The 20,573-nt window shown below is 49.5% G+C and overlaps 12 protein-coding genes across 12 annotated transcripts; 5 read left to right on the forward strand and 7 right to left on the reverse strand.

The window, feature by feature from the left end:
* Positions 1–50: 50 nt before the first annotated feature.
* On the reverse strand, positions 51–1,780 carry An01g05920 (uncharacterized protein; the record flags this gene model as incomplete). The annotated part of the gene is made up of 10 exons (XM_059748434.1): positions 51–99; positions 129–190; positions 388–724; positions 781–990; positions 1,050–1,090; positions 1,158–1,224; positions 1,274–1,315; positions 1,372–1,464; positions 1,517–1,563; positions 1,631–1,780. The coding sequence occupies 10 exons, from the start codon at positions 1,778–1,780 to the stop codon at positions 51–53; spliced, it is 1,098 nt and encodes a 365-aa protein (XP_059599672.1).
* Positions 1,781–3,135: 1,355 nt separating this feature from the next.
* Positions 3,136–3,690, reverse strand: An01g05930 (hypothetical protein; the record flags this gene model as incomplete). Its single annotated transcript, XM_059748438.1, has 2 exons — positions 3,136–3,387; positions 3,628–3,690. The coding sequence occupies 2 exons, from the start codon at positions 3,688–3,690 to the stop codon at positions 3,136–3,138; spliced, it is 315 nt and encodes a 104-aa protein (XP_059599673.1).
* A 422-nt stretch (positions 3,691–4,112) lies between these two features.
* On the forward strand, positions 4,113–5,095 carry An01g05940 (hypothetical protein; the record flags this gene model as incomplete). The annotated part of the gene is made up of 3 exons (XM_059748443.1): positions 4,113–4,237; positions 4,558–4,628; positions 4,950–5,095. The coding sequence occupies 3 exons, from the start codon at positions 4,113–4,115 to the stop codon at positions 5,093–5,095; spliced, it is 342 nt and encodes a 113-aa protein (XP_059599674.1).
* An 826-nt stretch (positions 5,096–5,921) lies between these two features.
* On the forward strand, positions 5,922–6,323 carry An01g05955 (hypothetical protein; the record flags this gene model as incomplete). Its single annotated transcript, XM_059748449.1, has 1 exon — positions 5,922–6,323. One exon carries the CDS (start codon positions 5,922–5,924, stop codon positions 6,321–6,323), a length of 402 nt encoding a protein of 133 aa, XP_059599675.1.
* Positions 6,324–6,764: 441 nt separating this feature from the next.
* On the forward strand, positions 6,765–7,182 carry An01g05960 (uncharacterized protein; the record flags this gene model as incomplete). The annotated part of the gene is made up of 2 exons (XM_001388983.3): positions 6,765–6,897; positions 6,980–7,182. The coding sequence occupies 2 exons, from the start codon at positions 6,765–6,767 to the stop codon at positions 7,180–7,182; spliced, it is 336 nt and encodes a 111-aa protein (XP_001389020.1).
* A 394-nt stretch (positions 7,183–7,576) lies between these two features.
* An01g05970 (uncharacterized protein) lies at positions 7,577–9,700 on the reverse strand (the record flags this gene model as incomplete). Its single annotated transcript, XM_059748465.1, has 1 exon — positions 7,577–9,700. The coding sequence occupies one exon, from the start codon at positions 9,698–9,700 to the stop codon at positions 7,577–7,579; it is 2,124 nt and encodes a 707-aa protein (XP_059599676.1).
* A 291-nt stretch (positions 9,701–9,991) lies between these two features.
* An01g05980 (hypothetical protein) lies at positions 9,992–10,759 on the reverse strand (the record flags this gene model as incomplete). The annotated part of the gene is made up of 4 exons (XM_059748473.1): positions 9,992–10,214; positions 10,349–10,478; positions 10,571–10,615; positions 10,693–10,759. The coding sequence occupies 4 exons, from the start codon at positions 10,757–10,759 to the stop codon at positions 9,992–9,994; spliced, it is 465 nt and encodes a 154-aa protein (XP_059599677.1).
* Positions 10,760–10,895: 136 nt separating this feature from the next.
* On the forward strand, positions 10,896–13,330 carry An01g05990 (uncharacterized protein; the record flags this gene model as incomplete). Its single annotated transcript, XM_001388986.3, has 2 exons — positions 10,896–11,576; positions 11,636–13,330. 2 exons carry the CDS (start codon positions 10,896–10,898, stop codon positions 13,328–13,330), a joined length of 2,376 nt encoding a protein of 791 aa, XP_001389023.1.
* Positions 13,331–13,489: 159 nt separating this feature from the next.
* Positions 13,490–14,707, reverse strand: An01g06000 (uncharacterized protein; the record flags this gene model as incomplete). Its single annotated transcript, XM_001388987.3, has 4 exons — positions 13,490–13,627; positions 13,931–14,369; positions 14,496–14,548; positions 14,609–14,707. 4 exons carry the CDS (start codon positions 14,705–14,707, stop codon positions 13,490–13,492), a joined length of 729 nt encoding a protein of 242 aa, XP_001389024.3.
* Positions 14,708–15,481: 774 nt separating this feature from the next.
* An01g06010 (uncharacterized protein) lies at positions 15,482–16,100 on the reverse strand (the record flags this gene model as incomplete). The annotated part of the gene is made up of 2 exons (XM_001388988.1): positions 15,482–15,925; positions 15,984–16,100. The coding sequence occupies 2 exons, from the start codon at positions 16,098–16,100 to the stop codon at positions 15,482–15,484; spliced, it is 561 nt and encodes a 186-aa protein (XP_001389025.1).
* A 574-nt stretch (positions 16,101–16,674) lies between these two features.
* An01g06020 (uncharacterized protein) lies at positions 16,675–17,665 on the reverse strand (the record flags this gene model as incomplete). Its single annotated transcript, XM_001388989.1, has 3 exons — positions 16,675–17,310; positions 17,362–17,543; positions 17,611–17,665. 3 exons carry the CDS (start codon positions 17,663–17,665, stop codon positions 16,675–16,677), a joined length of 873 nt encoding a protein of 290 aa, XP_001389026.1.
* Positions 17,666–19,084: 1,419 nt separating this feature from the next.
* Positions 19,085–20,522, forward strand: An01g06030 (uncharacterized protein; the record flags this gene model as incomplete). Its single annotated transcript, XM_059748501.1, has 8 exons — positions 19,085–19,131; positions 19,191–19,341; positions 19,375–19,584; positions 19,648–19,806; positions 19,862–19,923; positions 19,978–20,088; positions 20,183–20,292; positions 20,428–20,522. The coding sequence occupies 8 exons, from the start codon at positions 19,085–19,087 to the stop codon at positions 20,520–20,522; spliced, it is 945 nt and encodes a 314-aa protein (XP_059599678.1).
* Positions 20,523–20,573: the final 51 nt, after the last annotated feature.

Genomic DNA, 20,573 nt, shown 5'->3' on the forward strand with positions numbered 1-20,573 from the left:
CCAAACTCTAATAGGCACTTGTAGGCTTTTGTCCATATACCCCGACCCTGTTATAACCCAGATGGGAACAATCCTAAGTTAGCTTCGTGCTCGTCCAGTCTAGAACGTTAAACACGACAGTGTCTTACACGTTGAAGTATGCGTGAGTGTTCGGATCACGGAGGCCTTTTCGCATCTGGGCGAGGAAGACCTGCACTTCGGCATAGCTCCACTAAATTCAGTAAGGATTGTCCTGTCAGCCCGTGTCCGACTGGCTGCTGCCAAGAGTGGGTGGTGCGCAACGCAGATACGAGGTATAACGCTCTCAGACACACACACACACCCAAAGAAGAAAGCATGCTTATGTCCTATACCATCGAATTGCAAATGGAGAAAAGGTGGACTTACCCCCATGACTCGGGTCAGCAGCGCCATGGCCCATCCCTCAATACCCTGCTCGCAATGAACCAGGTTCCACATGCCTAGTTTCTTCAGCTTCTTGTCTCGACTCCACTGGCCGACAGGCAACTTCATTCGGTGTTCCGTCACGTTGTGGAATCCAGCCTGCTGCATATAGCCCTTAGCAAGATCAGCTATGCGGAAGGTTTTGCCAAACTTCTCGCCCGCCTCAATGAAGGTCTTCGACCAGATTGCCAGAACATGATCGTCTGTCACCGTTCCATCATCCGATCGGAATTGTATAGACATCTCGAGTTGATCAAACCAGCCCCCAGGCCGCAAGCGACTAGAAAAGGGATTAGGGCCGGAACGTGCAACAAAGAATCTCATTGAGGGACTCACCTGAGAACGTTCTGATAGAATGCGGGCCAGTCCGCGATCGCGCCATACAGTGCACGAACGTGGATCAGATCGAAATGGTTCTCCGGATAGACCCAGTCTTCCGTCGCGTCGTCGATCTCAAACTGTAGGTTAGGTGGGACAAAACCAGGCTGTATGGGTGACAGATCGGTCCCAATGACTTGTGCTGAAGGATACTCGTCTGCGAAGTCGCTGTTCATAAGAAGTCAGATTGCTGAAATGTGCCCATCTTACACTTGCTTCTTACTCACATGGCCCAGATCCCAGTGCCAGTGCCGACATCCAGCGCTCTCTGTCAAGTTGGGACCTCAGCGTTGGCCACGATTGTAAATGTTGTAGTTGTGTTACAGTATACATACCTGTATATTGTCGCTGATCGGCGCGAGTAGTAGTTTACCATCGAGAAGCAAAGTAAACATATGATGACTGACACCAGCATTAGCCTGCGCATCAAGAGCGATTCCAGGGAGCATACGCAATATCTAGTTGCTCATTTTGCGTTTCGTCATTAGGTCCCCTGCAACTTGATTAGGGTAATGCGCACACCGAAGCCACTAGATGATATAGTCATACCAATAAGCCCCTTCTTTGTAGGCGTGGTAACGTCGTCCATTCTCAAATCGGTATGAAGTGATTTCAGAGTTCAAGGATGTTGTATCGCTCGCGCTAAGCGCTGTAAGCATGAGGGATTGATTGCGAGGGCGATTGATAAACTTACAAATCCTCTGCGTAGTCCGAGAATTCTTCTTCAGGCTCTGCCTCGTCCTGGTGAGACAAAGTCAGCCGACGCTTGGAGAAGGCGAAGGTCGGCAACCAGTGGTAAGCAGCGTACTGAGTCCGAAGATTCACCATCATGAGGCCCCGCGACGGGCGCAGCGCCCTGGGATACATTTTGTGGAGCCGAAGCCAAAGATGAGGTGGGCTGTGGGGGTTCATTAGCGGCAGCCCCTTGAGAATCGGGGGTGGAAAAGGATTCCGCCATGGGGTCGAATTTTCGGGAAGCTCGTAGCGAAGTTGAAGATCAAACAGCTGGGGAAAAGGATATCCTCTAAGGTTAAAATGGGGCAAACCCAAGCGAAAAGGTCGTGTGTATCGAGAGAGATGGATGACGTTCGATCGGGGCCGACTTTCTGATTCCTTCGCTGTCAGATTTGTTCCTTTTAAAAGAGAGGGGGGTTTCCCGCTTCCCGATTCGTGGCGAGCTGCAACTAGCTGAGGTGGTACTATTAGATTAGACTACCACTTTAAGGTATTGGGCTGCCTTCTCCCAGTTTTCCCCCTTGGAAGGAGTCGTCACTATAGTAGCTCAAGACTATTTTCTCCCTAGCAAAGCTGATCGTTCTTCGCCACTCGTATTTTGTTAGCGGGCATCGAATGCAGATTAAGCTGCGGATAGAACGAAAGACAGAGTTTCGAGCCTTCGCACGTTTTGACGTCTATCGAATCCACGCGTGGGTGGGGACTGAAATGTGGGCTGATCAAAGGACTTTTCGCAGTTTACTGGTGTAAGCCCAGATGCACGCGATTCAGGGAAATTCTCTGTACTTCCGGAAGTCCTCGGCGATGCATGAACAACGATGCAAAGGATCTCTCTTTCGCTTAGCTCATGGGTCAACCCCCACTTAATGTCCGTCAATCGACAACGTGTAAGCGTGTACAGACTACAGAGTGCTCCTGGAATCTCTTGTTCATAAAGTTACTCGTGCGCAGTTTCCCCTGTATAAAGATCGCATTATAAAAGTACCAGAACATCCCGCGACGTTGTCTCTTACTGGTCATTACAGTTACCTAGAAACCTGCCGGCTTTTTAGCCGCATAATCAGGTGTGTCACAAGTACCTGGGACGCCTATTGTTCTCCTCAATCATCGAATAGTACGATATAAATACAATCTCGAGTTTAAAGTGCGGTGCGAAAGCTTTTCTAGCACCCGGTATGGCCCGTGCATGCAGCCGGCACTTCCTTTCTTGCTTGGTTGGAAGTACCCAGATAACCCGTCAAGGACCAGAGTACTAGATTCCCAGTAAATGGTCATAAAGTCTCTTCAGTAGAAAGCGGCTTGTTAATCATACTAGATGCCGTACATGAGATCAAGAGGCGAAGATTGTGCGCCAGCTCGTACATCTTGATACATTCATAATATGATTTCCTTCCCATTTGTTCCTATCGTCTGCCCTTGCTATAACTATATGAGATGCTTTATGGCCTCTATCTGTATCTTGGCAATGCCGAGGTTGTATCCTTGCCACAAGTATCCGACATCCGATAATGTTATAATCGAACTTGTATCTGATAGGCCTGAGGACGGAGATGAGCGTCGATGAGGCAATTGACTAAATCACCGTGGAAGGTCTGGTCCGGTATGCAATGCAACAAGGCTCAGTGGATGTCCACACAAAAGTACCTTACTATTTTTTGCAGCAGAGACAGTATATCTTCCTCGAGAAGAGGGAAGGGGGGACGACATGAGACAAACAACGGCGGTTATCAGAGGTACTGAGGCTTTCGTGGGATGATAGCTAGGAAGCTGCGCCCGATATTCATGATGACGGGGATGGTTATTTCTAGCAATGATGAGCTGTTCCAGATCCTGTCTTACCAACGTCTGACTGGTATTTCTGTCAAAGCAACGGCGAAGTAAACCAATTAGTGTCAAAAAATTATTGGCGTATGCTTCTTCCAGTGTCTGCGTACTATTGAGAGTTGCTGTTCAGACATGATGGTGCTGTTCATTAAGGGATCCCGCAACGGCACTGTGCATATGATCGATCCTGTTTGCAGTGGGAAGCCTCACCCGCATCTTTGTTTACTTTCTTCTCCTCCGCTCCACCCCCTGAAATACTTCATGGACGCCAATGCTGCAAGAAACTTGAGCATACTTGTAATTATCCATTTCGAACTCTTCCTCACGATCACAATTGCCTAATGATCCAAATATGCGGTCCCGAATGTTTCTCGACGATGTGGCCTGGGAACAAGCCGAGGAAGTATCAGACAATTGGCTGCTCCAATTCCTCAATCATGACATCTTAAGACCGATCGGATATTTCATGCTTGATCAGAATTGAGGTAAGGGTACTAATTTAAGCATACTCGAGAAAAGCTCTTATAACATATCGCTGCGAATAGAGGATGAACATGTAGCTACCATCATTCGCCTATCGCAGCCCGGCGCTGCCTCTTTTTCTGGAAGAGTGTGTCACGAATGAGGTTGCTACCGTGCGATTTCTCGAGGACAAGACAACAATTCCTATACCATTTGTGTGTCACTCGGGAACAAAGAAATAGTGTCCCCTCGAACTGAGTCCTTCCATAATGATGGACCTTATTGAACATGAAATGGAAATGTATTACGCGCTTAATACTCCTGGATGTCCAATTGAAGAACTACGTAGAGTCTATGCGAAGCGAAACGGCCAATCATGTCAGGGGGATGAACAGTAAGTTACCACTCCATTTCCATGAGATACTTGGGAGTACTCGGATTAGCCCTTGTGTCCACGCACAACGCCCATAATATTAGCTGTGCAATATATGCTCCACTACTCCGTACATTCTGTCACATTTCCCACCTCAACCCTGGCAAGATGGCTTGGAGAAGGTTACCCGGAGGGGATGCAGCCGCTGACGTTGACAAATGCCAACAGGCCTGATTGTCCCCGCTTCATGGACAGACATGAAGTTGCCATGGCAGGATAAGAACAGGGATGTAGCAAACAAACTAGCTGCATGATGCTGTGCTTGACAATGGGGAGACAAGAAACCAAACGGAGCCTGACATGCAACACTTCGGCTTCCTGCATATGGATATCCGCGTCTCGGCTGGTAGTAGTAAGTCCGACGCTGCTATACCGTTATTGGTCTTTCACAATAGATGCAGTCGCAAGCATTCAAAGTAGCTTGCCATTGAGGATATCAGGTAACTTGCTAATATGGTAGGAATATACTTAGGTGGCTGACAGGAATGGAAGAACCGTGGTTGAGGGTGCGGAAGGGCGGGCCCGCTCGTTGGCCCGAACCTTGTTCTTGTTCTTACTATGCCGCAGGTTACATCAGCTTACTGGCGGCACTGATAAAGCAAGAGAGGTTGCTTGCTTCTTAGGATGGAGAGTTATATCCATTAGCAGAGTTGGACGATATGACAGCTTATAGAACATCTCCTTCAGCCCTCCCTACTGTATGTTAGATCTTCAAACTCGGGTGCTTCAAGATCTCAAGTTGTTAACGGGTTCTATCGTGATTGTGATGGCTCTGTCACTCGTATTCACCAGAAGCTCGGAAATATAGGTGGTAAATAATTAACTCCCGTGTAGGTTATGCTTGAAGACAAGATAATACTCATCACAAATGGAAGGTAAGAACCTTGGTAGCAGCCCTTGTAATGAAAGCCATGTCAAGTACGGAGTAGCATCCAGCCCATCCATTCATTGTCTGTTCCGAGTCATCCCATTGATGGCTGTGCGATGTTTGGAAGAAGCGACCGGGGAGGACAGAACCCGAATGCGATTGGGGAGTCTCTGGTCTGAAAACAAAAGCCGCACAGAAGAGGACACATCGACAACGGCCATTATTCATCTCTCACTCGGTCCAGATGCGTTAGCTCGCAGTCAGATATGCCGCTGAGCTATAAGCTAGTTAAGCTGCCAGCGGGACAAATGTAAGCCAACAGACACCGAAACCTCTGGTTTTGGCCTGGTCGCTTGCGAGATTCATGGCCTATGATACAGATCAAGATCGAATCCAGTGCTACCTTGCGCAAAGCAAAGTGGGCATTCCGATGCAAGGGAAGGCCAAGCAAACAATAAGGCCACGCAAGAGGGGTAATGTGTTCTTCCGCCGGGGCTACGGTGAAAGACATTTCGCCCCATAAACACCGCGCCAAGAGGATTCGCCAGGTCAAACAGTCTCCATAGCGGGGTTTTCCTGGGATAAGCCACACCACAGGTTTCGATCTGCTGATGGTAGAGCGTTGCCAGCCAACGGTCTCCCGTACACTCTTTTCCCGGAATTATTCTGCCTAAGGCACTCAGCCCTGTCAGGGGCATTTCTAACTTCTTGGCCAGCAAGACAAGAGATTCGAAACACAGCCACTCCGCCCGGAATCGCTCAGCCTAGAAAACGGGAATGTTGTCAATCAGCCTTATGTCATTATCTCGGCTCTGTCTCACTCGCCAAGGGATTATCCCGTGGGGCGTCGTTGCGCCCAGTGACTGTCAGCCCAACAGAAGCCCATGGATGCATCTGCGACCAGCCGGATCCAACAGCAGCCGCAAATGCTCATCGATGACAAGCATGTCGCCATTCCAGATTCAACGCACAGCGGGCCATGACATGCACCAAGCGCCAATACCAAGACTGCTGCCTAGGACGATAGGGAAACGGACGACTGACCATGGAGATGGAGCCCTGCCTGTGGCTGAGATGAAGGGGGAGGGACCCTTTCAGGGTCCACCGCTGACCTGTCTGCCAAGAAGCCTCATTGAGCACGCGGAGTGGGGGGATCACTGGCCCCAGAGACCACCATGAAACAATAATTGTCAATTCCTATGGAGCAATCAGCCACAATAGTGGGAATTCAGGCGCCTGTCTGGGGCTAGAAACGGTGAACCGTCAAATCACCGTTCATGGTGCTTCACTCCATACCGGGGTTGTTGCATTGCATTCCCCTATCCCAAGAAGCCCCCACGAAAATAGCCTACCTACTCTTACCAGGTTGTCGACAATCAATCAATGAATGCTCAAGCCACTGGCAAATGACCTGAGGCCAAGTGTATGATATCCATGCTCAGGATCTCTTGGTGACTGCGAAGAGCCGACTCCACTGAGGCATAACGAGGTATATAAACCCCCCCTTCATCCCCTCTTGCCCTCCATCAACAAACCCAACCACAACCACAAAGCAATCAATCTCATTATACAACCACTTTTCCTCCATTCCCTCATAACCTCTTTCACAACTCCATCACAATGAGCTTCTTCCGTACCGCCTCAGACATCCGCGTTGACGACGGCCACATCCTGGTCGCCAACGTCGCCAACGAGGAGGGAGAGATGGTCGAATCTACCCTCGATCTTAACTCGTGCATCGGAAACGAAGAGGGTATGTGATCCGTTAGCAAGCTACCAGAGCGTAGCCATCTTCTACTTAGATTATGGCCAAGCTAACCATCTACACCTAACAGGTCGCTTCCTGTGGGGCGGCAACGACTTCGCCGGCAGCGCCGAGGACATCAGCTTCGCCATTGAGGGAGAGGACAACGTCCCCGTTCTTAGAGCCAGACTCCAAAACTCCGAGGGCGAACTCTTTGATGCTGATGTTAACCTGGGCGAGCACGTCACCAACAACAATGGTACCCTGGAGTACCAGGAGGAGTCGCTGTTGTAAGGGCGGGGTGTATTATCGAGTGTATCATGACAGACAAGTAACCATGTCTTGATAAGTTTATGTGGAACTATATGAAATACCATTTCGTTTGAACAAGTAGCATGCTCCTATCCCAGATTAATCTCCTTAATTCTACCGCTTCGGTTGAACTTCGTCTAATGTTGTCAAGATTGCCAGCATAAGATACAAAATAGAGATGGTATTTTTAAAATTGCGAAACAGCCAACTCACAGTCCCTATGTCCACGCTATAGAATAAACTCCCCATTCCCGAAAATCAACCTTTTATCGATCCCGAACACCTTGACCAGATTACCCAGTGTGTATCATGTAAGATCAAAAGGGACAAACTAGATGAAGCACAAACACACGCCAGCGGGTCAAAAAAGTTAAGGCTACCACGCATGTCTCCCATCATTGACTTCCAGGTCATTCCCATTCCAGTCCTCATCGCCACTGAGCTCATCGTCGAGAAAATCCCCCTCATTGTATTGTGTCTCGGATGGACGCTGATTGTCAATGCGGACCATCACCACATCGCACATGCCTTGGATCATAGTCGATGGTATGTCGCTGATCTCCCGGGATTCTTGCCTCTCTGCCTTTTCGGTTTCATCATCACCGGTCTCGGAGAATTTCCTCAGAGCAAGACGCGCGCTCTTGCGTTTGGATGGTGTTGAAAGTCCGCTATGCTGGGTATCAGAATGTGTATGGGTCTCCTCTGCATGTGTATCACGACTCTGATGGGTTACGTCTGACTGTGGTACGGCGCGAGGAATGGAACGCAGACTTGGGTCCGGGGGTGGGCTTCGGCGCAGGAAAGTCTTCTCGAGCTTTCCGATCCATTTCTCGCGAAAGGACGCACGATCCCGCCAGCCGATCTTTAGGATTGCACTGATTACAAGTCGTCGCAAATTTCGCAGTTCAGATGCCGCATCGATGAGCGTCCCAAAGAAGACTTCGGCTGTCGTATCGTCCCATTTGCGCAACTGAATCAGCTCAATGTCTTGCAGCGTGGACGGCCAGGTTGGAACACCGGTTGACAGGTCTAGAAGAGTATGAAAGTGGGGTTCGACGTCATGATAACTCGAGGCATCATACATGGATATATCCATGCGGAACTTCTCGAGATTTTTGCAGGACTCTGCGAGATTCACAGCGAAGGCTAAGCTTAGATGGCGGTTATGTCTCAAATCTAAAATCTGAAGATCATGACCATGTGAGAAGAGAAATGGGCCAAGATTCATCGCAGTGACCGCGTCGCAGTTGTTAATGGTGAGCGAAGTAAGTCCCATCGGTAAGTTGGGTAAGAGGTACTCGTTTACAATGGAACATTGCACAAAGTCTAAGCGACGCAGCTCTGGGAGTTCTCGTAGGGTTGTCGCAAGAACCACTTCGTTTTCATCGGAGCCCAGCTCATCACCATCCGCATCCTCCGACGTTATGTGCAACAATCGAAGCTCCTGGAGTCTATGGAATGCGGGCTGCAAGTGTTTCTCTAGCATGATGGGCAGCAACTGTCTGGTCTCCATGAAGCGACTGTTCCACTCCCAACACCGCAGTTGTATTGAACTGGAGACTAATGATGTAAAGAGAGAGTCCGGGTATGTCCATCTTGACCGTGGGTTCAGCCAGGGGGAGCCGCCCAGGAAGTAATCTTCTTTATGATAGAGACGCAGCGTTTTGACCTGAGGGGTTCGTTCAATTAGCCTTGACAACTCAAAATAGCCCAGGGTCGGTCCGCTTTTGTAGAATAGAAGACTCTCGACGTCAACGTGCAGTTCTTTGACCTTGCTAACGTAGTTAGTGGAAAGAGAGTCCTGGGGCTTAGCCAACAGCTGTAGCAAGCCATGGGCCTTGGCTGCTGGCAAAAGAGGAGGGCTATGATAGAGCGCCGCCAGCGCAGGTTCATGAAACGCATGACACATCAAAGCAATATTCACGAGCCATTGGACAGAGCTATGCCTGTTCGCGGTCTTTTCATCCATTAGTGGGCTCGATGCGCAGGAAAATATGTCAAAGAGGATGTGGTATGGGAGAGTTTGCCATGGTGGAATAACCCCCGAAGTAACAATCGGCGTACTATCCTCCTCAACCTTTCTACGTTTTTTGAGCGGTCGGCCCAGCTCGATTCGTCTCCGACCCGTCCGCTTTTCCACTTTCTTTGTCTGGGAGCGTGTTTTCACGGTTCGATTACGCGGGGCTCGAGATGGCGCAGAACGACTGTTCGTCTCAGTATACGGATAAGTAAGATGCTCAGGGGCATCAATCGTAGGGACTACAGCTTCCGGCTCATCATTCGTTGCATCAAAGTCATCGTCAGTGGATTCCTCACGGTAGGATGTGGGCACACGAGCTGAGTTGCGGGGGCGCAATGAAAGCGACAAGCGCCTCGCTCGTTCCTCGTCCGACTGGGTATCCTCGTCATCACGACCTTCGGAGCTGCTTTCTTCATGGTAGGATTGGACTTGAGTGCGACTGGAACGGATGGGACGAGACGATCTCGATCGCGGAGCCATGGCGGCACGAGTGAATTGATGTAATAATACTAGGCGGTGTGGGAGAGCACTGGGAGTGGCAGACGGCACAGGAGCTGTTGCTGCTAGTGCGGCTGCTACTAAGCTCCAGGTGGTGTGAGGTAGACGAGATGCAAGGGAGAGGATCGCATTTCATCTGGAAAGAGCTCGACCTAAAATAAGAGGAGAGGAAGTGAGGAAGCCAGAAGAAAAAGGGAAACGAGAGAGAGAAGAGGAAGAAGAAATTGTAAAGAGGGATAGGTTGTTGTAGAAGGAGGAGGAAGAGGAGGCGAGTTACGGAGGAGTAGTAAGTAGGGAAAGGAAAGAATGATGTCGGCGTTCCAGGTCCATCGCAGCTTCCCAGTTGGGGAAGGCGGAAAGGCGGACAGGCGGGAGGCGGGAGGCATTATCGATAAGGGGGGAGTCGGGGGATTCACTACGCCTGAAGTAGACTAGCGGGGGAGACATGTGACGAGTGTGACGGGCGTGACAGGGCCAGGCATCAAGTTCCCCCGCCCTGAGGCCACAACACTAGACTATAACAGGCATCGCAGCGTAGGCCTGAAGTCCCGAAATAGAAACAAGTCAAGTCAGCTCCTCCCAATCGAGTTATCACCGGCTTTCTTTAAAGCGCCGCCGTCGGCCAGCCACCTTCTCCTCTTTTTCTCCTCCCCCTTCCATTTGGCGCCTGGCGACAATGCTCTGTCGGTCGAACCTTCGTCGCCGTCGTCGTGGATTGATGCTTCCAATCCCGAGCGGGTATCATCTTTGCTTGTTCTGACTCTTGCGAGCCAAACCCTCCCCCGAACTCCCCTAAACCATTGATTGATTTCCATGCGCACTACTCGTCATTGGGCTGGTCCCTAATTTTACCCGTGCGGTTTGCGATCTGATAGGGTCTTACGACGTCGGCGCGTGCTGGAAAGAAGATCTGCCCTATCTCATCTCTCTCATTGAGTCAAAAGCTAAAATCCCATATGATACTACTCCTCCACCTTCCCTCCTATCCTTATTATTCTGATTATCATTATCATTATCATTACTACTTCCTGTGTTTATCATTGCACCAACGTTTCTTTATTGAATATATAGAATCGCTTTCGATCCGGCGACTTTTCTCTCCCTTTTTCCCTTTTCTTGTTCACATAATCAAAGTGTTTGCTGTTGGCTTGTTTCTTGTTCCAAAACAATCATCAAGATGGAACCGTCATTTCCCAACGTGATGAACCAACCTGTGCCGCCGGAACGGACTGAATTAGGGCCTCCGCCCATGGTCATCCAACAGTACGCAAGGTATCCTCCGGCTCTGGAGCCTGGTTTACATAGCGCTTCTTCCATAGGCAGTGCTCGCACTCACATAGCTCCCTCCAAATCCCCTCCTCTGGCGCGCAAAGCTACCCCGCGCAGTCTTCAGGCATCGCCAACCGGCCCACGGCCCATAGCGCCGCCTCCACCTCCACCTCCACCACCACCTGCAATGGTGGCGCACTCTGGACCTTCGATCTCACCTCCGATGTATGATTCTATTCGTCCCCGGCCTCCACGGGACTCGATGGATCAGACTGAAACCCGATCCCTGCCTTCTCGCGATTTGACTGACAGCTCCATCGATGATGCCTACATCATGTTTGTCTTCTACTGCAATCCAAACGTCCCTCTGTCCGTGGATACCTCAGAGCTCCGCAAGAACTTTCGCTGCCCACCTCGGAGTGATGGCAAGAGTTTCAGTATATTCGCACTGTGGGAGCTTATTCGGAAGCTAGACAGCAAAGAGCTAAAGACATGGATACAACTGGCGATCGAGCTGGGGGTAGAACCGCCTTCATTAGAGAAGAAACAGAGTACCCAAAAGGTCCAGCAATATGCTGTTCGGCTCAAGGTTTGTCGCTAATCCCATTCCAGACTGCATGTTTAACTAGAAGACTAACGAATACCTAGCGCTGGATGCGCGCAATGCATGTGGATGCCTTCTTCGAGTATTGTCTCGGTCATCCGCATCCCTACTACACCCATCTTCCGCCTGCTAATGTGATCAGCGACAGCCGCGATGGAGTGCCTCTTGAAGAAGATCTTGCGCTACGGGCTCTGGTTCCGCAATGGAGGCCGAAAAGGGGACGGAAACGAGCTGAGGAAGAAAACGAAAGACTAGCCATGGCGAAAAGGCCCCATCTCGATCCAACAATGGGCGTCCTGCAGCCAGGGCCATTCCCAGGCCCTCCAGGACCATACCCACCAGGTGCCCTGCCATTTAGCACCTTTCCTGACGAGATGGGGTCGCATGATCCGTGGATGGGCAGCGCACCTCCATTCCCACCGGAAGGGACGACTGAACCTTCGTCGCAGTCTAACCCGGACCTGCGGTGGCGACCTATCGAACGAGATGCTTCCCCAGGGGGTTATCCGCATTCTGCTATAGCACCTAGAAGCCAGCATGAGTCTGATGTCTTCATCCAGCCTGCAGAACCGCGCTCAGCGGTCACAATGTCTTCTTCCGGGGAGAAGACGCGGCCTAAACGACGCCATGGCCCAGCAGTGTCATCTGCCTGGCCGAGCAACACTGGCAGTAATGGAAAGACCCGAGGCCGGCCACCAAATCGAGGGACTGTTTCTGGACCTTTCTCTTCGTTCCCAGTCAATCCCAATCGCACTGATGCATCTCATTTACCGGGCCCAGGGCTTCGGTCTTCCCCTGCTATGCTCCTGGATCAGGACCCTGCCAGTCGTTACAATCATTCTCCTTTCCAGCAGTCCCCTACGCCGTTCCATTTCGGTCCCAAGCCAGATAAATTACAGCTCCAGGTACCACCCCACCCCGGCACACCTGTCCGTCTGGCAACCCCTCCTACCCTGATGGTCAATGGTATCAACAATGCTCCTGGCTCAACAAAGATGGAAGGGCAGGGAACGCAGCGTAATGGCACCCTTGCTCCTCTAAACGACTTCATGAGTAATGTGGGCGTCACCAACCCATCTGCTTACGCAAACCGCAATAGCGTACCACATGCGGATATATCTTCCGATGACGTTGTACGTGTACTGTCAAGCGAACTTCTTCGTGGAAAGACCACCGGTCGGTCTGCTCCCCTCAGCACTGAAGAGGCCCGGGCTCTTGCAATGTCTGTAGTGTCCAGCTTGACCACTACATATGCAAAGCTACCAGCCGGCTTGGCGGCGCTTATGTCCGCCTTACATCTGGGACTTGGACAGCAATTTGGCTATCCAGGAGTGACAGACAGCCTGATGACCGTAAATGTCGAGTCAGGGCCTGCCATAACCTCAGACACGCCAAGCACCGATGGAAGCCCCAACTATGTGTACACCATTTCTCATGAGTACAAGCACGGACTTCGGTTTTCGACCAAAGTCACATACGGCGACCTCAGCATTAGCACTCCCACTCCGGACAGCCACAAGCTCGACCTTACGCCCCGGGTAACCGAGGAACTTGAAGCCAGCATAGCAGAAGCCGACAGCATGACAGATGCTGAATTCGAAGTGGATGCGGAGGATTCCACCCCCGACGCAACGTGGAAACAAAGATATCTCAAACTCCGAGCGCAGGTGCAGCGAAAGGAGCGAATGTTGTCGCAATATAAGCGCAAAATCCTAGAGTCTGTGATGGCAGACATATAGAGATGATTCGCGGCTCTGTGAGCACTGGTCGTTCACAGCGAGTCAGACTCTTAATCATCTCCTAACAAATCCCCTCCTCCTCCCCGACTTGTTGTGATACCCTATACAGTATATTCTCATATCAATGGTCGAGTCTCACCTGGACACATTTATAAAACTTCATTTCTTCTGCTCTTGGTTGTCTGTCTGTTTGTCTGTGGGCTGGAGCCAAATGGCGCTCTCCTGCTGTTTGTTGGTTTCGGTTCGGTCTTCTTTACAGATACCCCTTGAGCGAACTTGTTCGATCTGCTTCAGAGCCTGTTAATTAGTATAGAGTCTATTGATACCATCAAATGCTTGATTCATATCTGCAGTACCTGAAGCCCTATGCAAATCCCAGAGTCCATCAAAGTCGCCTGTCGGAGTATCGTATGATACAATATCCATCCCTTATCGCCCAACCTAGTAGAACGCAAGCAAGCAAGCAAAAATCAGAACGCATCAAACTTCCGTCTGCCCCATCTATGGTCAACCAGAAACTCATCCTCCTCCAACGGCAAATTGCATAACCCAGCCCACCAACTATGGAATCCAGAGGAATCCAAAGCAAAGACCTCAAACCTCATTCACCTCCACCCCCTCCTCATCATCCCCAGCCTCCTCCTTCACAGCCAACCCCCCACCAACACCAGAAAGCCCCTCTTCCTCCAATGCCGCCCTCATCTCCTCATCCTCCTCAGTCTCCTCCTCATCATCATCAACACCTTCCTCCTTCTTAATTCCAACACCGGCATGCTGCTTCTTCTGCATCAAACTCTCCGCCCGAGCGACAGCCATCTTCTTCAACCCCTTCGCTTTCTTCGATGCATCGCTGATGCCATCGGCCTTGCGCTTTCGCGAGGTCGGAGTTGTGCTCCCTGCGGCGGCAGTACTACTAGCAGTGGTAGTAGCTGTTCCCGGTCGTTTCTTGGCAGGCGTGTTGTTAGAGGAGGAGGGGAGTGAGCCACTGCCTGAGGTGTTGATGCCGTGGGACTTCAGGAGGCGTTCGTAGCGCTTTGCTCTGGTTATGGGTAGCATGATTAGTACCATATTATGTTAGGGTTGGCGCAGTAGTGTAAGTTACTGTTCGTGGCTTCTTGGGTACTAGTAGGTGATATATAAGATCGAAGGTGGGGGGTGAACGTACGCAGCGGCTTTGGTGACGATACTGCATTCTTTGGCGACGGTGGTGAAGTCGATCTATTTGGTTGTTAGGGTGAGTTTCTTTGTTTGGAGAGAATAGGATAGAAGGGGACTTACCTTGCCGCTGTTGGAGTGGCGAATGCAGCTGAGGAGGAAATGAAGCTGCTCGTCAGGGGTGATGCGTGTGGGCTTGGTCGGGGTAGTTGTGGTGGACATGTTGGGCTGGGTTTTATTTCAGCTTTTGAGTCTGATTGTAAAAGGGATGTGGGTGTGAGTAGATGTAGGTGAAAATCCTCTCTCGTTTCTTGTGATTGTGGACTCGGTAGAGTATTAGGCAGGCCGATCGGGTGAACAGGTGTGAAAGATGGAAAGAGGGGTGAGATTAGGGAGGGATAGAGTAAGGATTTGGAAGAAAGGAGGAAGACGGAAGAGAGCGAGAAGAAGAAGAAGAAGAAGAAGAAGATGGGAGGGCAGTAACACTGAGATGGGCTGAGGGCTGAGGGGATGTTAGTGGAGTCACTGCTGGCTTCGCTTAGGGTTCTTGTGAATGAGTCTGGGTATCTCAAATTGGGGGATGAAGAAGTGAAGGATCGATCTCTAGAGAACAGTGATGTGATACTACGCTCTGGCACTTCTGTACAGCTACAATGGAGTGGACAAGTCAGTAGGCTAATTCTCCCATTCAGCAGATATCTAGTGCTCTGATACTGCACAACTCATCCCAATGCTGTTCAAGATCTGTTAAGAAGAAACCAGAAATCATTGGAGTAAACTTCCCCGCCCAACTAACAACACAAGCCCTGCAAAGTGGATAGAAAATACAAAATGCGTGAACCTCCAGTCCTTCCAGATAAATTCTCCTCTTATTCCTTGCGGTGAAACGACCTTCCACGACAGGGTGGACCAAATCAAGACAAGTTACCGAGCATTAGGTATAGACTCGGATTTCTAAGATCCTTCCAAGCGTTGAGCAGAATCACGAATTGTAGTTCAAGCCGTAGCACTTTCCATGCCAGCATCTGGGGTATTGTCTTCGATGAGAGTGTCCGCATCGTCCTCCTCTTCCTCCTTCACAGCAACAGCAGATTTAGCTCCGCGCTTGCGGCCCTTGACCTCTGATTTGAGCGTACCAGTGGCAGGAATGGGCTTCGAAGTAGCCTTTGCTCCCTTACGCGTGGCGACCTTTCTACCCTTGGGCTTGACGGGAGAAGGCTCGTCGATATCAGATTCCTCATTGACGCCATCGCCGGCCTCAGTAGTGCCAGTAGCTTCTTTATCCTTGTCTCCATTGGTACCTGCGCTCTTGAGTATACCAGAGCCGGACTTGGCCTCAAGATTGTTCATGCCGTAGCGCTTGCGGAGGGAACGGAAACGGTTGCCGACAGAAGCAACATTGCTGTAACCCAGCATATCTCCAACCTTGGTAAGATCGATCTGGAGAGAAGAAGGGCATATTAGTAGAGTCGATATGTGCGACCAGAGGTCATATTACCTGCTTGTCGTCCCCCATGCATTGCAAACAGGCAAGGAAGAAATGCGCGTCTGCATTAGGGATTTCCAGACCGGTATTATTTGACTTCGCGGCCTTTGACTTAGTAGTCTTATCCATAGCGAAGGTTAGAAAATTTAGTTGTCTAGATGGCAGGGTGTAGAGAAGTTGTAGAACAGATGACTTGGTTATGAGAAGTGAGTAAGAGTGAACGGTCTAATCGGTGAGATGGAGAGGAGATGAAAAGGGAACGTTCAGGTGGTGAAGGACAGAGACAAGTGAGACGTTGAGCCACAGGTCCCCACTATATAAACACGTCAAAATGTGAGAGTCCTCACCGAACAGTTCGCTGCTATTTCAGGTTAATCGGCGAGACCAACTTCTGGTCCACTCTCTCAGTATAGCTGGTAGGATTTGTTTGTGATAGCGTAAGGGAAAAGTGAAGCCAGTAATAAAGTGTTATGCACCATTGATCAGAAGACTACCGCGCAGCTAAAGAAGAACTTCATAAGCAAAAGCAATGTCATATTTCTGCTACCAGAATAGTTCTAGCTAAGGAACAGTGGTCCTCGTGACCGGTTGTCGAAGCCAGCAACAACCCTCCAGAAAACCCGCTTCCGGTTCCCACAAGGACCGAGTTCTACCTGCCAGTGTCTATCGTAGTTGCAGAAGCCAGGATCTTGACTTGTATCCGTCAGTCCTCAATGACAGTAATCTCCGACTTCTTCTCCGATAGTTCCTCCTTGATTTCCCTATCCACACCCTTGCCTTTGTCGACCGGTTCATCTTTCACCTCGTCTAATCTCTTCTCCTCGTCTTCTGGCTCGAACTTAAAGGCCTCCCAATCAACAGAAGCCATAGCCGATGGCAAGTACTGCTGCTCGTGCTGCTGCTGCTGCTGCTGCTGATAGCTACCTGCATAGCCCATCGGCATGTACATGTTATATTCATCCATACTGTATCTGTGCGGATAGTAGTATCCCCACGGATACCCCATGGGGGTGACGAACGAACCCGCCTGCATAGCATGAGGAGGAGCGAGAGGAATATCTGCCATACGAACCATCGTATCATCGTAACTTTCCTCCTTGACCTCCTCTTTAATGGGGACGAGGGGTTCAAAGTCAGGGTAAGAGGTCACCGGCACTATCGTGGTCCTTGCCCTACTGGAACTTGCTCTGGCTGCCCTTCTGGTCTCAGCTCTCTTAGGACGCGCCACTTTCTGGCTAGACCCTTGATTCTCCAGCTGCCCTTTGAGCCGCGAGTACCGCATTCTTGCAGCATGCCCATTGGAGATATTCAGCTGCGAGGCAACCAAGGCCCAGTCGATCTGCTTAGTAGTCAGCTACTATCACTGTATTCCAGCTGTTCATGCACAAACCGTTCTCAAATCCAACTGTTTCATAATGGTGTACAAGAACTTTACAGCCGGCTCATCAACTGACATGATGGACTTGGTGCGTCTATAGTTGGACGCGGTGGACGTAGCCGATGATGGATTCGTTGGAGAGGCGAAATCATTCTCGGCTTGATGATCCATGGGTAGGTCGGGCTTCATAGTACCTGTATACCAGAAGCATTCATGTCAGAAAGAACAATACAAAAGGGGATATAACAGGAGGGGACATACCAGAAGCACTGGGCTTGACGGTGGTTTTGGTAGGAGTTGGGCTCCGGCTTTCCATCACCTCAACTACTCCAATGTATGTGTGTCCTGTGCAAGCACAATGGAATATGAAGTGCTCACAGTACGAGAAAGATGTTGGAGGTGAATGATGGGAGATGGAAGAACATGGATTTGGACCTGATACTTATAGGCCTAATTTCCAGTTCCGGAATAACGTTCAGTATCTCCTTTGTGAGTGAATCCAGGTACTGTATGCATGCTTTCCGTGAGGGCTCCACTTTGTTTCCGACAATAACAGTGTATGCGCAGCTAGGTATTGCCTCCATGTAGATGCCTAGCGTCCTGTTCCTGTTAATATCCTTGAATACAGGGCCTGATTGGTGCTACTCACCCGTGCACGCGGGATAGTGAATCAGACTGCTGGTGCAGGATTGGTATACTGAGGGCAGCTCACCAGAAAACAAAGCAGAGGCTGGTTCTAGATGCAATCTAGACAATTAGTGCAGTAAAACAGAGTATGCTCGGCAGTCTAGCCATGGTCTGTAAATACAGCGTAGGTGTTGAGTCCAGGTTTACCCTCCGGATTAGGCTTGCAGTGCCAGCTACTATTGGTACAGTAAGAAAAAAATCATGTTCAAGGAATAAAATGTTCAACTCGACATACTAGGCCATTGGGAGTGTACATCGTGTGAAATTTTATTACATACTACTAGTATCTTAGTTGTATTTGATCGAGACGGTTGGCAGAATATATACTAGCAATATAGTAATATACACACCAGCCAAGAAGTATAACGCGTAGAAAATAATTCATAGTACCCTGTATGTGGTCCTATCTTGCTGTTGTGGGAATATCATCTCTAAGCACTGAGCCTCCTGTCACTTTCATGCATAACATGTTTAGATGCGTATAGTAGGACCGACATTAGGTTTGATTAATCGATGTAGGCACAGATAGCTGCAGGAGAATTTCCATAGTGAATAAAGCATACTAATGTCCTGAAAACGTCCTTCTGCCTGTAAGCAAAAGTGGATATTTTACCTTTCCATGAAACACCAATCACACCAAAATGATTAGCAGGTAGTATCGATGTCTCATGTTATTTTTATCTGTCAATTACTTACGGAAGATGCCGTGGTTAATTGCATATCAGCGTGGCTCTCTCCGCGACAACTAGTCACTACCAGTATCTCTCGATGGTAGAAGCCGTCCAGAGTACGGTTGTTTCCATTTATTTTCATTATACATGGTGAATGCTCACAGGGAAGATTCAAACCTACTGCCTGTGTCCTTGTTGTCTGTTCAACCGTGTTCTCCGACTGTTTACTCGATCGTGGATCTCCAACTTCAGCGATGATGTCGACAGTGGGTCCTGACTAATCCCACCACCACATTACCCCTCTCGGCATACAAGTTGCAGCAGATATTCAGCTTCAGTATATCATTCCTCTTTGTAGGAATCATCAAGTAAACAAGATGTCATTGGTCGCAATAGGTGCATGCTATCTGGATACAATCCTAACGTTGGTTGGCGCCTCTACTCCTAGTTCCCACCATTTCAGTAACTCATTCTTTGTATTAGAACCCCCCACTACCCAGGAGAAGATGAGAAGCTACGGGCTTCGAGTATCTCCCATCGACGGGGAGGTAATTGCCCAAACTCTCTGGAAGTTCTAAAGCAGTTGACAACGAACAGTCCGTCAACTGCCAATGTCTCCCTGAACCTTATTGCTGTCCTACCTGCGAAGACATCTACTGCTTCCCAGGAGATCCAGTCGGCATTCAAACCGCACGTTAACCTATCTCATTGTATCTTTCGAGAGGCCTTCAATGAGCCCGCCTCAAGCTACATCATTAAAAGCGAATCGTCTGGCAGTCGGACCATTGTCAACTACAATGAACTGCCTGAGATCACGGTAGACGAGTTTACCCAGATTGCAGGCAATCTCACCAACCCATCCTGGTTCCACTTTGAGGTTTGTCACGATGCTTTTTACACTCATGATGCATTCTTCAGGAGCTAACAACTTCGTCCCCAGGGTCGGATACCTGATATAACTCTATCATGTATCCAATATCTCCGTCAACAGTACCCATCCGCGACTATCAGCGTCGAGGTTGAGAAGCCTGGGCGTGAGGGTCTGCAAAACCTCGCAGCGGAAGCCGACATCGTGTTCTACTCGAAGAGCTGGGCTCAAGTAAGGGTTACTTGGGCAATCTACATCGTGTATCTCTCTGACCACTGACTTGCAGGGCAACGGATACCAAACTGCTGAAGAGTGTGTTCAGAAAGAATCCACACTAACACGAAAAGCGTATGGTCCTTGCTGTATCCTACACGTTGAATCTATGAGTGCTGATTTTACCAGGTCGTTGCTGTGCTGCACTTGGGGTCAAGGAGGTGCAGTGGCCTTTGAGACCAAGACACAGAGTCTGGTTCATAGTCCTGCATACTCTGCAGCAAACTTTCGAGTCATCGAGTAAGTCCACCAACAATTTCCCCTCCTCGTGATTTCTGGTTGTGCCACATCCGGTAATTACTGTATTCGAACGGCCCCTCTAACATTGAACAAGCCCGATCGGCGCAGGTGATACTTTTATAGCCGGCATGCTATACGCACTAATCTGTCGAAGAAATGAATGGAGCCTATCTCAGAAATTGGGCTTTGCGAATCGACTTGCTGGTATGAAAGTCTCCCAGGAAGGATTTTCGGGCCTTGCAAGAGCTTTGGAGTCTTTTCCTTAGGGTCATTGTATATTATTGCAGAGAGCCACTTTCAATGCAAAGTACTAAGTAGTAGCGAATATAAATCATGTAGTGAAAATGTATTATGGTGGGATCAAGAGTAGGAGAGCAAGATTTATTAATAATGCAGCCGCTATGCTTATCGATGAACTGAGATCGACCATTTAATCTGCAAGATTAACTGTTCATAGAGCATAGCGCGCATGATATAGTTCAGAT

Source organism: Aspergillus niger (assembly GCF_000002855.4).
Source record: "Aspergillus niger supercontig An01".
Classification (NCBI taxonomy): domain Eukaryota; kingdom Fungi; phylum Ascomycota; class Eurotiomycetes; order Eurotiales; family Aspergillaceae; genus Aspergillus; species Aspergillus niger.